General features: G+C 41.7%; 1 protein-coding gene across 2 annotated transcripts in view; it reads left to right on the top strand.

Moving 5' to 3' along the window:
- LOC129706115 (protein kinase C and casein kinase substrate in neurons protein 2-like) overlaps window positions 1-16,876 on the top strand; it is a 60,885-nt gene that overhangs the window by 23,976 nt on the left and 20,033 nt on the right. For both annotated transcript variants that reach the window (XM_055650105.1, XM_055650104.1), the window contains exon 3: window positions 16,043-16,164. In XM_055650105.1, the coding sequence (XP_055506080.1) occupies window positions 16,111-16,164 (54 nt within the window). In that variant the 5' untranslated portion in view covers window positions 16,043-16,110. The remainder of the gene's footprint in view (window positions 1-16,042; window positions 16,165-16,876) is intronic.

Raw genomic sequence — 16,876 nt, 5'->3', positions numbered from 1 at the left:
CTTTATAAGGCGCTGGTCAGGAATATTGTGAGCAATTTTGGGCACCATGTCTAAGGAAGGAAGTGCTGGCCCCTGAGAGGGTCCAGAGGAGGTTTACAAGAAAGATCCCAGGAATTATTGGGTTAACATATGATGAACGTTTGACGGCACTGGGTCCATACTCGATGGAGTTTAGAAGAATGAGGGGGGATCTCATTGAAACGTACAGAATAGTGAAAGGCTTGGATAGAGTGGATGTGGAGTGGATGTTTCCACTAGTGGGAGAGTCTAGCGCCTCAGAATTAAAGGATGTTCTTTTAGGAAGGAGATAAGGAGGAATTTCTTTCATCAGAGGGTGATGAATCTCTGGGATTCTTTGCCACAGAAAGCTGTGGATGCCAAGTCAGTAGATATATTCGAGGCAGAGATAGATTTTTGATTAGTACGGGTGTCAGAGGTTATAGGAAGAAGGCAGGAGAGTGGGGTTAGGAGGGAGAGATAAATCAGCTATAATTGAATGGCGGAGTAGGACCAAATGACCTATTTTTGCTATTATCACATGATCTTATGATTGGATTTTCCTTCTCAGCCCCATTCTTTTGCCTTCTCCCTGTAACCTACCATTTAGTACATTAAAAATAACACGTTCAACTGAATGACGTCACTGTTGTTTATCAGCCGTTCCTGCCAGTAAGCCAAGTTGTTGGATGCAAATGTCCTCTGAGACCTCAATGATCCACTACTGGGCTCAATGGTGGGATGAGGGGGGAGGGAAGTGCTCAGATGTGCTGCTGCTAGATTTAGGAGTTTTGTATTTGCACATGTATTTTGTACAAGCACGTACATTTTTCTTCGCTTGCAATTTTCCAGATGGCAATATGGTGCCAATGCCTTCTTGCAACAGATCATACACTGGGAGTCAAGCCTTTATATATTTTGAATAATTAGAGTTGCCAATCTTCGTACCAGAGTTACAATGGCTAAAGGGAGCCTTATCTTACATTGAGATAAAATTAATGCACTATTGCTTTTTATGTGGAAAGAATACATACTTTGTGTACAGATGGAAACAGGAGGCCTCCGCAAAACTATCAAAACACAAAAAACTGCTGATATTGGTATTTTGAGCACAAAACAAATTGCTGGGGGGACTCAATGCGTCAGGTAGCATCTGCGGAGGGATTGGACAGGTCGGGACCCTTCTTCAGCCCGATTGGAGAAGAGGGAGAATCGGGCAAAGTGAAGTGGCTTAGGGAAACACCTGGCAATGATAGGTGGATATAGGTGAGGATGATTGGCAGATGGGTGGAGATTATGACAATGCTGGAGGTGGGAAGGAGACGACATTTGTGTCAGATAAGAGGAGGAGGAGGAGGAGGAGTGAAATGTGAAGCCAGATGGAGGGGTATGAATGGAAGGGAGCAGGGGCGAGGGGAAATAGGGGATATATCAGTTCTTTTGTATAACTCCTCTTCCACCTATATCCCTTCCTCCAGCTTTGCATTTCACTCTTCTTTCTAGATCTGACACCATTTTGTCTCCTATTCACTTCTAGCCATTTGCGACTATCTCTACCATCTGCCAATCATCCATCCTCACCTATATCCACCTATCACTTATCAGGCTTTGCTTCACCCCTACCTCCTTTTCCCAGTTTTCTGCCTCGACTTCAGTCCTGACCAAAATCATTTTTTGTCCATATTCATCCACAGATGCTGCCATCATTTTTTGCCTGAAAGTATTGTCTGTCAGTGTATGTGACAACGTCTTGTAGTTATCTTTCAACACTAGTAATGAATAAAAATGGCATGGTTCCTTGTGTTTTAAAGAGGAGTTTCTGTTATCAAAGCATCTGCCTTAAGCTTGAAGGACAAATATTTTTGTAACCTTCTTGGAATTTTGGGGAGTGTCGACAGAAGCAGCTGAGGCACAACTTATACACTGTGTTAAACCTGGTAGACAAGTGATGGACTGTTTTAATTGTAAAGTGAAGGCTGCAACATATAATCAAAATATAATGGAGGATGCCAAAAGATTTTAAATGCACTGTTATGCCAATGCATGTTTGAAATTCGATATGAAAAAGTCCCTTTAAAGCATTTTCCCTGTAAGTTTATGACTTGGCAGAACAGGTTTTTATGGTCTCGTGTCCTAATCAAGTTTGTATGTAATTCTACACCTATCTGCTTTTGAAAGGTATACTTGCACAGACATTAACATCTGGTAACGAATATAATGTTTAGACGATTTGTACAGCGTTATGTGCCTTTTGATGGTGTTTTCTGTGACCCCTGCCATAAACTCGCTATGTTCATTAGTTTGACAAAAATGCTAGAGAAACTCAGCGGGTGAGGCAGCATCTATGGAGAGAAGGAATAGGTGACGTTCCGGGTTGACACCGACCCAAAACGTCACCTATTCCTTCACTCCATAGATGCTGCCTCACCTGAGTTTCAACAGCATTTTTGTCATACCTTCGATTTTTCCAGCATCTGCAGTTCTTTCTTAAACATGTTTATTATATTGATCTGTGGATATGGCTATTTTGTAGTGAGAGTTTGGTTTCCAGTTTTTTTTTTTTTAAGGCAATCCATTCAATTCCAAAAAGCTGATTTGTATTAAATATAACATTCACTTGAAATTCTTCATTCTTTTAGGGTTTCTTTTAATCAATTTGGGCTGAAAGCCAGCCAATTTAATGAACAAAAATTATTTGTTGAAACTAGGTTGACTTTTCAAATGGAGACTTATCTACATTGCATAGGGATACTTAACTATTCCAAATACTCGTAACTCCAGAAGAAGAATTTCTTCCCTAATTAATAATAAGCATATTAACGCTTAGTTCGAGTATCAAAAACAGTTTGATTTAGTTCTCATGTAATTCTGGCTTTCTATTATACTGTCCTCCCTCAGCATGAATTGAGGGCAGCTTCTAGTGTGGAGAGGGTAATCCCTGTGAGCTAAGTTTAGTGCTTTGTTGAACCCGCAATTTTTGTTTAGAGAAAGCACCTCGGGGATGGGGATTGGTGTTAAAGACCGGAAGATTTTGATTAAAAAGGAAATGGGGCATTAAACACACAATTCCAAATTGTTTACTTGTTTTGCTTTCTTTGCATGTTGGACCTGTGGGATTACTGATCCCCACAGTGGATAACATTCACTGCTTGTATAGTGTCTAGAGGAAACACTTGTTTAAATAAAGCATTCTTTTGAAATTGAAATTTTAATGGTCATGTATGTATGTGAAGCTCACAGTCAGAGATAATAAGCAATAATCATCTTGGTGGTTTAGTAAAATTCTTGATTGCAATTAAAGGCTATAGCAGTGCAGTGAGTGCAGCTGCTATACAGCTCCAGGAACTCGCGGTTGATTCTAGTGTAGATTCACCAGGTAAATTCTCGTGATGGCGGGACTGACATATGATCAAAGAATGGGTCAACGGGTCTTGTATTGACTTGAATTTAGAAGGATGAGAGGGGATCTTATAGAAACATATAAAATTCTTAAAGGATTGGACAGGCTAGATGCTGGAAAGATGTTCCCGATGTTGGGAGTGTTTTCAAGAGAGAGTCAGATTTAGCTTTTAGAGCTAAAGGAATCAAGGGACGTGGGGGAAAAAACAGGAATGGGGTACTGATTTTAGATGATGAGCCATGATCATATTGAATGGTGGTGCGGGCTCAAAGGACTGAATGGCCTGCTGCCCCTAATTTCTATGTTTCTATTTGAAGGACATGCTGATTGATAGGTTGAATGGGCATTGTAAAGCATGCTTAACCCAGGAGGTAGCGGGAGAATCGGGGTAATAGGCATGAGAGGCTGTTGAAGGATTGAAGGATTGCCCCCCATCAGTCTGAAGAAGGGTTTCGGCCCGAAACGTCGCCTATTTTCTTCGCTCCATAGATGCTGCTGCACCTGCTGAGTTTCTCCAGCAATTGTGTGTACCCCCAATTAACTTACATACCTGTACGTCTTTGAAGTGTGGGAGGAAACCGAAGATCTCCGAGAAAACCCGTGGTCACGGGGAGAACGTGCAAATTCTGTTGGGATTGAACCCGGGTCTCCAGCACTGCAAACACTGTAAGGCAGCAACTCTACCGCTGCGTCACCGTGCAGAACAAAATCTGCATACTTTCAGATGCTCCTATTTCTCGATTTGCGCTGAGACTATTTGGAAAATCCCCTTTGGAATTTGTTCCGTAAACAAGTTCCATTCAATGTTAAACAACCAAATGCAAGTGTGACGTGCTCAGGATTTAAACAGTAATAACACTTGGGATGGATGTGTTTAACTGTGCTGGTGTAAGTGTTGTGGAATGTTTGTTCCAGGGTTGGTTGTAGAAGAAAGTGGAATCAGAAGGGAGATACTGGGATGTGGTGAGAGATGGTTGAATTTGATTGCAACCTTGGGGAAAGATAAGTCATGAGGTTGCATAGATGGAGAGGTGCAGGAAGCACAAGGTCCGTGAGTTGAATCATGAAGCACAGAAAATAACTTTGCGCTTGTGAGAATCAAGTGTGGCTGAAAAGTGTGCAGGAAGGAACTGCAGATGCTGGTTTACACTGAAGATAGACGCAACATGATGGAGTAAATCTGCACGTCAGGCAGCATTTCTGGAGAAAAGGAAGAGGTTACGTTTTGGGTCGAGACCCTTCTTCAGACTCCTTCAGGCTGAAAAGTGATGGGCTAAGATACCAGTGCACCCAAAATCAAGAAATGCAAGGCAACAAGATTGAATTAAAAGAGGAGGAGATGGGAGGGATCTATCTAAAACAGAACAAGAGGAAAAACAGAAATAATTAGTTTAATCTGGAGGGATGCACTACTGACAAATGGGAAAAGGAGTAAGAACAATGAAGTTATGGATTTTAGTTTGTAGTGGCACACATATAGGTAGGGAGGAATTTAAGGGAAGGTAAAATTAGAATTGACTTTCTGTAAAACACGTAGGTGAGAAATAATGAGACCCAAAGTGTACTCTTAATGTAGAGAATTGCAACAGGTTTGGATTTTGAGGAAGAATAATTGAGGCTAGGTTATTGTACTTGTGCGGTTTTTAAATCTCTCCATTGTCTTGTCCCATCTCATCTTTGCAGACTTGCAGCTCTCCTGAGTCTGAAGAAGGGTCTCGACCCAAAACGTCACCCATTTCTTCTCTCCAGAGATGTTGCCTGTCCCGCTGAGTTACTCCAGTATTTTGTGTCTAGCTCTCCTGAGAACTCTGTTCATCCAATTTAAGTTATTTAACACCCCTTACTTGCTCTGCCTCAGCCATCAAGGTGCCAAACCCTTAAACCAAACTTTCTACTCTACTGAAATAGCCCTTGAGGGGGTATAGTCATCCACCAAGGTGAGCCCACACTTGTATCTAACTGCTCACATCCAGTAACCCTTCTTCTTGCGACCTGATCCATTGTTTTCTAATGCCTCTCTTGCCCTGATTCTGATCAACTTGCTGCCCTTTGGTAATGCTCTCTGAAAATACATGCAACCTGATGTCCCCATGGGCACTGCCTCGTGTCCCTAGATAGCACCTCACCCTGGAAACCTCTCAAACTGAACCAGGCTGTTTACAAGCTCCATAGATGCTCCATACAAGCTCCATAGATGCTGCTGCACCCGCTGAGTTTCTCCAGCTTTTTTGTGTAACCTTCGATTCTCCAGCATCTGCACTTCCCTCTGAAACACAGGCTGTTTACAACCTTGGTGTAAGATCCAGGGGTGAACTTTGGGTAGCAGAGTGCCACATCTGGTAGAGCAGCTGCCTCACAGCACCAAAGGAAATTACTGGTTGTCCCTGTGCCGTGTGGGTTTCCTTCAGGTGCTCTGGTTTCCTCCCACAACCCAAAGAGGTGCAGGTTTGTAGGTTAACTGGTCCCAGTGTGCAGGGTGAGGATGCGAAGGTGGTAAAACGTAGAACTAGTGTGAACAGATGGTTGATGGTCGGCGTGGACCTGGTGGGCCAAAAGGCCTGTGCCCATGCAGTATCTTTCAATCACACTAAAATGCCACCATTAGAAGGCCTGTGCAATGTAATTTATTGCTCAAACTATCATCTATTGCCTTTGTTCCTGGGATTGAACAGCAGGCTCTTGGCTGGCCATCCATCTTCATCTTGCCCTCTGTAAACAGAAACGTAGAAAATAGGTGCAGGAGTAGGCCTTCAAGCTGCACCGCCATTCGATATGATCATGGCTGATCATCCAACTCGGTATCCCATCACTGCCTTCTCTCCATACCCCCTGATCCCTTTAGCCACAAAGGCCACATCTAACTCCCTCTTAAATATAGCCAATAGACTGGCCTCAACTACCTTCTGTGGCAGAGAATTCCACAGATTCACCACTCTCTGTGTAAAAAATGATTTCTCATCTCGGTCCTAAAAGACTTCCCTCTTATCCTTAAACTGTGACCCCTAGTTCTGGAACAGGTATCATCGCATATCATTCCCATTCACAGTCAATGGTCAAATATTTACACTTTACACTTATTTGTTTCGAAGCCCCGTTTGCTTTATTAATGAGCCAAAAATGGTGTCCGTTTCTGTACAGGCAGAACCTCTTCAGCCCACGGAGGTCACCGGGGAGAATGTACAACCTCCGTACAGGCACCGCCCGTCGTCAGGATTAGGCTATTAGGCAAATTAGACTATCCAAATTACTGATCCCTTTTATCCATTATCCTTGTTGATTTATATGAAGCAATTATATGAAGCAATTTTAAAATTCTTAAACTTATTTTCAAATCCCTCTATGACTTCTACTTTCTGATTTCCCCTCGCCTTAAAGTTCCATTCCTGCTCATTTGTCGAATAAAAGTAATTGCTTGGATGTGTGGGAATTCTCCCAACAATTTCTTCCCTTGCGCAGTTCATGATTAAGTCTCTTGTTGGTGTTCAGTTTTGCCTGAGGGATTTAAACGTCAAATTAATTTGGTTCTCATCAGTAGCTGATAAAATTCAAAGCATGTGAGGGCAAAGTATGATACCTCACCAGAAACATAGAAAATGGGTGCAGGAGGAGGCCATTCGGCCCTTCGAGCCAGCACCGCCATTCATTGTGATCATGGCTGATCGTACCCTATCAATAACCCGTGCCTGCCTTCTCCCCATATCCCTTGATTCCACTAGCCCCTAGAGCTCTATCTATCTCTCTCTTAAATCCATCCAGTGATTTGGCCTCCACTGCCCTCTGTGGCAGGGAATTCCATAAATTCACAACTCTCTGGGTGAAAAAGCAACCCGTGGAATATTCTGAAGCGTTTTAATAGCTATACGCTGTAGCTAAACTGTGACTGATTAGTTTTGGACCTAACAAGCACAATATAGTTTTAATCTCTTATAGTAGATTTTAAAGTAACTGTAGATTTACTCAAATTATTGGGATCGAGTTACTGCTGTGGTGAAATTTGCTGCTCCTTATTTTATGTACTGTTTGTGCTGATCCTTGCCTACAATGGTGGAATTTCAGCACATTCGTTCAGCAAGGCTGAGGTGGCAGCACTTGGGTAAAGATGACGTGTAACTTGGAAGGAAGCCCAAGAGAGATGGCGGGTGGGTTCTTGTCAAGTCAAATAAAGAGTGAAAAGAGGAAATGCAAGATTAAATATGGGGAGTGAAAAAAAGATTGAGGGAAAGGAATTCTCAATTCACAAGTAATGACTAAATAATTCTTCCACAAAACTTAATTGTACAGTATATCAGAAATATTTTTTTAATATGCAGGCTTCTTAACTTTGAAGATAGACACAAAATGCTGGAGTAACTCAGCGGGACAGGCAGCATCTCTGGAGAGAAGGAATGGGTGATATTTTGTGTTGAGACCCTTCACAGCCAATTAAGTGACATTTACAATGTTCTTCCTTGCAGCATCTAACCATATTCAATGTAAATTGACGTCATGCTAAATTTCTGAATATAAACCAAATATTTAGGAAAAATTGTTCAAATAGATGGTAAACTCTGATGTTCCCCCAGTATCCGCTTATATGATTAATTATTGTCTGGGTCTGCAAGTACAAATTTCAAACTTTGCAGATGACGTGGTTGTGGCCAAGCGTGAGATGGAAATGCTGGCAGAATGGGGAGATGAGCGTCAGATGATGCTTTTAAAATAACGAAGTGAAATCATCAAATAACATCAGTCTGAAGAAGGGTCTCGACCCGAAACGTCACCCATTCCTTCTCTACAGAGATGCTGCCTGTCCCGCTGAGTTACTCCAGCATTTTGTGTTACCTTCCATTTGAAAGAATGACAGGGAGACACAAATCAAATAGCTCAAATCAAAAGGGTAGGAACAGAACAATTGGGGTGTATACATATATATATATATTTTTTGGGGGGGGGGGGGGGGGGCATTGATGTAGAATGTCGTGAGGGAACAATAACAAAAAAACATTCAGGATCCTTGCCTTGATGAAAAGAGTACAAGGAAGTTTTTTTGCAGGACTACAGGAAGGAACAAAGTATTGAGATGGACAAGATTACTGTACCAAAAGCCAATGCGGACTCACTGGGTCCTGATTTATAACAATTCTAACACTGCAATCTCCTGAGGAAGGCAAATCATTTTGGCGGGGAGGGTTGACGATGATCACAACTATTAAGGGGACAAATACCTTGTTAGCACCAGCAGGAAATGATCGATGAGACATTATGTCAGACAAAAATGGCACGGATAAGGTCAATCTGAAATATAATTTCCATATGTGCCTGATGCAAGAAGATACCGAGTTAAAAAGACTAAAAAGGAAGCAGATGTCAGGAGAACTTCAACGAGTGATAAACATCTGGCACAGTCTTCTAGGTAGAATAGTAGAGGAAAATATTTGTATGACGAGCTAAAGTAGGTTGATTGGTCTCTTTGTTATGGGTTGTTATTTAATCAATGTACTTGAGAAAACATTGGTATAATAATCAGTCACGTTTTCACATTGATTAATTTAAAGCATTAATGTTTTGCTTTTCAAAATTATCCATAATGTATTTTCTATTCGTAACTTCCAGCAAACCTAAGGGCTGGTCTCTAATTTTGGTCTTCATGGTTTGACTCTGGCTGTACAACAACTGCATGTAGCTCGACGAAAGAGCATCAAGCACTATTTCAATGTAGAAATCAATAAACACAATTTTAATGTGATTGAATGATGAGATGAGACGAAACTGAAACTCAGGTGGAGAGCTGCCTGCTTGCATTAAATTTTAAAATTTCCCCCTTAAAATCTGGCAATGGTGCTCAATGTCATGTTGTTGAGAGAACTCTCACTTGCAGCGTGCACAGATTCCCTGCCCCACCTCCTTGTCTATTCTAAGATTTCCTGTTCTCACAATGAACTGGAAAATGACTGCCATTTATTTGGCGCTTTTACTGCAGATTGTTTTGCTATGTAAACATCACATTCTTGGCTGTTATTTTATCAGTGGATTTAGAGCCACAGTCCTAGAGCTCGTGAATAGGCCCTGACAAGTCCTTGCCGGCTGACATGCCTATCTATGCCAAACCCATTTTACCGCATTTGGCCAACATCACTCTTTTCCTTTCCTAACTGTGTACTCATCCGAATGCTTTTTGAACACTGAAGGTGCCTCTACCACTATCTCTGGGAGCTTGTTTCACATACCTACCACCATCTGCATGGAAAGATTTGGTCTTCAGATTTCCTTTAACTGTTTCCCTTCTTGACATAAACTTATGTCTTCTAGTTTACACTCCCTTGGCCTTGAAAAAAGACTGTTTACCCAATCTTATTTTCTTTAAAATTTTGTAAATATAACCATATAACCATTACAGCATGGAAACAGGCCATCTCGGCCCTTCTAGTTCGTGCCGAAATATTTAGAGTGAAACGTCTCCACCTCCTATTTCTCCAGTGACAACATTCCCAGCCCTTTCAATTTTTCCCTGTAGCTAAAACCTTCTATTTCAGGCAGCTCCTGGTGAATCTCTTCTGCATCAATTCTTGAACTGGCATATTCTTTCCACGATGCAGTGACTAGAAACGCACACAAACGTGGCTTAGCCGATGAATCTGCAATACTAATCCCAACTCTTCGTGTGCTTTCTTGTCACATTATGCTATGCATGAATACAAATCAATCACACGCAAGTGCAACGGGTAATGCAAAGAGAAAAATACACTAACAGTTTTCCTTTGAAACCAAGGGAAGTGTTTAAGATAGTAAGAGTTCAGAGTCTGCATGTTCCTGTAAGGATAAGAAACGCAGATGGTAAGTTTCGGGAACCTCGGTTCACAAATGAAATAGAAGGTTTGATCAGGAAAGACAAGGACGCGTACATCGGGTCGAGGAAATTGTGATCAAGTGAGCCCATTGGGGTTTATAGAGGGTGCAGATGAGATGTTAAGAAAGTAGTTTGGAGGGCAAAAAGTGGCTCTGGCCAATAGAATTGAACATGATTGCAAACCTTCAGAGAGTTTGGCTAGGGAAAGAGTCGGTCCCCTCGGAGAGCAAATGGGAAATGTCTCCGTGCAGCCAGGAAATATTTGTGGTGTCGTGAATGAATACTTCAGTATTCACCAGGTGGGGAGAAGGGATAGCTGGAGGAAACGTACACTGACAGTATGTTTAAGAAGGAACTGCAGATGCTGGAAAATCGAAGGTACACAAAAAAGCTGGAGAAACTCAGGGGGTGCAGCAGCATCTATGGAGCAAAGGAAAAAGGCAACGTTTCGGGTCGAAATGTTGCCTTTTTCCTTTGCTCCATAGATGCTGCTGCACCCGCTGAGTTTCTCCAGCTTTTTTGTGTACACTGACAGTATATACGTGTATCAGGAAAGAGGAAGTGTTAAAAATATTGAAGCCCAGAACCTGATGAAATCTATGCCCGGGTATTATGGGAAGTAAAAGGACGAGATTGCTGGGGCTCTGACTGAGATTTTTGTGCCATCTTTAGTTATGAGTCACGTACAAGAAGAGTGAAAAAAGCTAACGTCGTCCACGTATTCAAGCAAAGCAGTCAGGATACGACAGGAAACCACAAGCTAGTGAGCAATATCTCTGTAATAAAGTAATCACTGGAATAAATTCTTAGGGATAGGATTTACGATCACTTGAGAAACAGGCAGATTAGGGTGAGGCTGTTTGGTAATGTGCATGGAAAAATCTGGTTCACAAAAAAACATTTGTTTAGAAGGTTAGTCACAAAATCAATGGCAATAGAAATTGTATACGAGGCTTTGTACAAGGTTCTGCATTGTAAAAGGCATCCTGAAAGGCAGGGCACATGGGATACAAGGTGTTTTGGCACACTGGAACCAAATCTGGCTTGCCGATAGGAGGCAGAGGATGGTGTTTGTGGCATGTCCTTGTGACTGCGAGTCTGTAACCGGTGGAGTACCACAGGTATTGCTGCTGGGACTTTAGTTGATTGGCACATATATAAATGACTTGGATAAGAACATCTGTGGTCTAATAAGCACGGTTGCTGATGACACACAGTTGTAGGTAATAAGCATGATTGCGTAAGGATGGAGTGGAACATAGATCAGCTAGAAAATTGTGCAGAGCAGTGGGAGTTGGAAGTTAATCCATAAAAGTGTTAGATAATGAACTATGGGGATCTTACAGTAAATAGGGGCCGTGGAAGTGTTAATATACAGAGGGAGACAAAAGTGCTGGAGAAACTCAGCAGGTGCGGCAGCATCAATGGAGCGAAGGAAATGGGCAACGTTTCGGCCCGAAACGTTGCTCATTTCCTTTGCTCCATAGATGCTGCCGCACCCGCTGAGTTTCTCCAGCACTTTTGTCTACCTTCGATTTTGCATCTGCAGTTCCTTCTTGAACAATATACAGAGGGATCTTGGGGTGTAAGTTCATAGCTTCCTTAAAATGGTGACACGAGTGGATGGGATAGTAAAGGTGTTTAGCTTGTTGGCCTTCATTGGCAGAGATATTCTGTATAAGAGTTGGGATTCATGTTGTAGATTCATTGGTTCGGCCACATTTTTGTGCATTTCTAGTCACTGCTTTGTGGAAAAGATGTGGTAGCACGAGAATTGATGCAGAAGAGATTCACCAGGATTTTACCTGGAGTGGAAGGCTTTAGCTGCAGGGTAAATTTAGGTCGAGCTTTTGTTGTTTACTTTCGACCTGCATGTCTCCCATTGTCCACAGGATAGTCTTTTCATCTTTGACCTTTCTCCAACCATCTGCCTATCAAACACCCCCTTCACCTACATCCACCTATCACTCACTAGGGTTTGTCCTGCCCCTCCTCTCTTCTAGCTTTTTATAAATGTGATTTATTTTTAAATTCTAGCATTTAGCATACACTGTTCCCTCTCCTACCTTTGCCACAAGGGAATTATGATCAGATATTTATATTCCCTAAAGAGCGCATGAACTGTCCGGAATTTCATGGTTAAATGTAATATCCAGAGTGGGCAGTATGGGGAAATCATTTTATTGATGGCATAATACGATTTGAGTTTGAGTGAATTTATTGAAACACTCAAAATATCTAGAAGGCAATAGTGTTTGGATTTTAATAATGTGTGTGTACATTGCAGTGTTCATGAGCCAAATAGTTTCACAGATAAATTGCAGCAGTAACTGGCAAAACAAGTGAGATGATACATTACTATTAAGTTAAAGGTCTGTGCATTTGTTTAGAAAACTAAAGGCTATTCACAACTGAAACAGCTTTGTCATGTTGACAAATTAACCGCAGAGACTACAAATCCAGATATCGAAATATCTATATTTGGGCAATAATTGTATTATGAGTGTATGGATTCTATCCCTGAAAGTGGCGACACGGCTTTATCCTGATCATAAGTTGTTGATTATGGTGCCGAAGAATGGATTGTGGTTTAAATTATCTGAATAAGTCAAGGAATATAAGAGTTGTATTATAGCTGTAATACAGGAAATTATAAATCATATCAAGATTTAGATTTCAGTTCCTGCCCTAACTTGGAGAATTTTTTTTTCCCCGCATATTTGTCTGGAATCCAATGTGAGCAATACTTAGCTAGACTTAGCATTACTCATCATTTGTCCTGCCTGTCCTGATGTAGTATTACTAATGAGTTATATTGCTGATAGGGGGAAGGAGGTGATGCAAAATGAAGTGGAAACTCTAGCAATAACGAGTAACAAAGTAGACAAAAATGTTGGAGTAACTCAGCGGGTCAGTTAGCATCTCTGGAGAACGTGGATAAGGTGACGTTTTGGGTCGGGACCCTTCTGAGCAGTTAAATTGAAAATTCAGTGACATATCTATGGCTCTTTGGTACAATAATCATGCTATAATAATGGAATAGCTACATAACATTTTACATGAACAAATATTTTGAACCATTTTGAGGGATAGCAATGGCTTCACTAACTTCAAATAGCCCTTGCTTTCCTTCTTTCCCCATCCTCTCCCCCATCCCAGTTCTCCCACCAGTCTTACTGTCTCCGAATACATTCTATCTCTGTCCTGCCCACTCACCTGACATCTGAAGAAGGGTCTCGACCTGAAACTAACCCATTCCTTCTCTCCAGAGATGCTGCCTGTCTCGCTGAGTCACTCCAGCATTTTGTGTCTACCCCCAGTAATATTAATACAGATACTCCTTAAGTTATGACGGGGTTGAGTTCCAAATAAAGGGCCTGTCCCACTATGTGAAGTTATTCAAGAGCTCTCCCGAGTTTTAAAAAAATGAAACTCGTGGTAAGTACGTAGAATGTAAGTAGCAGCTACGTCTGAGCTCGTCGATGTCTCATAGTGGCTGGTAATGCTAACGGCAGGTACTCGGGAAACGCGATAACTCGTGAAGTTTTTTCAGCACTGTGAAAAATGTCCACGAGAGCCCCCAAGTACCTACGGACGGCTATTACCGTAATTCTCCGAGTTGGAATCAGGGGAAACTCGGGAGAACTCTTGAATTACCTCGTACAGTGGGACAGGCCCTTAACTCTTTACAATTCAAACAGTTCACAAGTCGGAAACATGCTACCCAGCAATATATTTAAATAAAACCGTAGGCCAACCAGGGGCAACGTGGAGTTGAAGCGGGGCGTTTAACTCGACCATTCAGACCCTGCTGTAAATGGAGTCCCCGCAGCAGAAGATGCTGCAGCCTCACAGCAGCTGGCAAATCCATCTTGCCCATCTCTCAACCGCTCGTTCATATCTAAGGCCAGACTTAAATTGGGTGTTCATAACCGGAAGACCCGTGGTCTGAAATCTGTAATATAGTTTCACACCCTACCTATTCTATTATTTTAAGATGTTCAGGTGCTTTGAGGAATGTTCAAATAATTTGACAGATACTTGAAGCCACTGGGTTTAATCTGAAGGTAGTTGTTAATCTTTATACATTTTGGCAGCAATTCAGTGAAGCTTTTTTGAGAAAGATCTACATCGGTAACAAACCATGATTTGTTGACTGTGATTGATGAATGGAGATACTGAAGCATAGATTACTTTTAAATGTTTACATTGCACAACTTGAGTCATAAATTGTGAGTAGGAAGGCTTCAGAGAGCAAATGCAGGCAATCTAGTTTGGTCAGCAAACAAGGTGGGGTCGGGCCTGCCTCTCTGCTATACAGGGGACGATCAGCCATGATCACAATGAATGGCGGTGCTGGCTCGAAGGGCCGAATGGCCTCCTCCTGCACCTATTTTCTATATTTCTATACTGCTCTATGACTTAAATTGAGAATCAACTTGCCTGTTGTTATCCTGGTCTGCAATTCTGGGCCTAGGTTTACTGAGATTACATGTCCTTTTTGCTATTGAAGTATTTTGCTGTTCGATACTTCAAATCATCTCGGCTTTCCCCAACAGTTTGATCTTTCACACCAAACTTGCCGGTGGGATTTGAGCTTCGTTACCACTCTTTGCAAAGGTACACCAGTGTCTCTGAGGATCCTCCAGTGCTTCTACTCAGCAGCTGTGGAAAGCATCTTGTCCGGAAACATCGCAATTTGGTTTGCGAACTACTCTGCCCAGGACAAGAAGGCTCTGCAGAGAGTAGTGAGTTCGGCCGAACGCACTATGGGAACTACACTCGCACCCCCCTGCAGGAACTATACATCAGAAGGTGCAACTCCAGAGCCAACAAGATCATGGGAGACCCCTTCCACCCCATCAACGGACTGTTCCAGCTGCTACGGTCAGGCAAACACCTCCGTTGCCATGCTGTGAAAACGGAGAGGATGAGAAGGAGTTTCTTCCCAGAGGCCATTAGGACTGTAATCTCCTCTCACCAGGGACTAACTTTACTGAGCCATTCTACTGTTGTGTGGTGTCTTTTTAAAATTGCTGTTTTTTCTTCTTTTTTCTCTCCCACAAATATGTAATATGTGATTCTGTTCCGTTCTGTTTTGTAGTTTTTTTGCACAATCCGCAAGCATTGCCACTTTTCATTTCACTGCACATCTCGTATGTGTATGCGACGAATAAACTTGACTTGACAGTAAAACTGATGTTGAGTTGAATTTAGTTTATTGCCATGTGTACCGAGGTACAGTGGAAGCTTTTGTTGCTTGCTAACCAGTCAGCGGAAAGACTATCGGTGATTACAACCGAGCCATCTACAGTGTTCAGATACATGATAAAGGGAATAATGTTCAGTACAAGATAAAGTCCAGTAAAGTCAAATCAAAGAGTCTCCAATGAGGTAGATAGTAGTTCAGGACTGCTTTCTAGTTGTTGGTAGGGTGGTTCAGATGCCTGAAAACAGCTGGAAAGAAAATGTCTCTGGCAAATCCCTGACGAAAATATTCTAGCATTTGAGTTGCATGAATTTAGTTTATTGTCACTTGTACCAACGTACAGTGAAAAGCTTTTGTTGCATGCTAATTTTTACATGCCTTCATCGATATTGTAACGTTTTATGTGAGTTCTGATATTATTTCCTGTATATTTAATATTTTACATTGAATTTTCTCACCTATTGAATGGCATGCAGAATTGCCCCAGTGCTCCATTTTAAAAAATAAACCACAATGTCAAAACAGATTCTTTAATATAATTATGCTGAAAACTATAATTGTTGTTGCTTTGTGTAATTTCCATTAATATTTATTTTCACTTTACTTTCAGCTCTTGGAAGATTTTGAACTGCCAGTTCTGATATATAGCTGATCTGTGAGAATATTCCAAACACGATCATGTCGTACGACGATTCAGTCATGATTGAGGCCCCCAGTGACAGCTTCTGGGAGGTATGGTTGAACTGTTGCTTTGTATTTCATCCCATGTTTTTGAATTTGCCTGATTCGTTTTGCTGTATTTGCACTTCAAATCAACATCGCTCACTAAACTGGAAGTGCTTGCTTATACACTCACCCCATGTTGCACAAGGATTTGTTCTCGATCACTATCTATGGAACTTGGTGATCGGTTTACAGACCACTTGTGTCAAGCGGCTCTCTGTTTAGTTTAGAGATACAGCATTCAGGATTGAACCCAGGTCTCTGGCGCTGTAAGGCAGCAACTCTTCTGCTGCCCCACTGTGGTGACCCTAGATAGAATCTACTTTTTTGTGCCATGTCAAGTCAAATTTATTTGTCACATACACATACGAGATGTGCAGTGAAATGAAAGTGGCAATGCTCGCGGACTTTTGTGCAAAAGACAAACAACAAAACAACCAAACAAATTATAAACACAATCATAACACACATATTCTTTTACATAATAAATAATGGAAGGAACGTTCAGTAGAGTTAGTCGAGTTAGTCCCTGGTGAGATAGTGTGTAACTTCTGATCCAGTATAGCATGCTGTACATTTACACAGCTGCACCTTGTCTTTTCAGAACTAATCACAGCTAGTAATTAAAGTAGTTTTTGTTTATATGGATGGTTCCTCTTAACTACTCCCTAATGTGCTCCACCCGGTATTTATATAACCAGTCCACAGACCTAGTTAGGCA

This window comes from Leucoraja erinacea, chromosome 19 (genome assembly GCF_028641065.1).
Source record: "Leucoraja erinacea ecotype New England chromosome 19, Leri_hhj_1, whole genome shotgun sequence".
NCBI classification, from domain to species: Eukaryota; Metazoa; Chordata; class Chondrichthyes; order Rajiformes; family Rajidae; genus Leucoraja; species Leucoraja erinaceus.
This window is presented reverse-complemented; position numbering and strand designations above follow the sequence as displayed.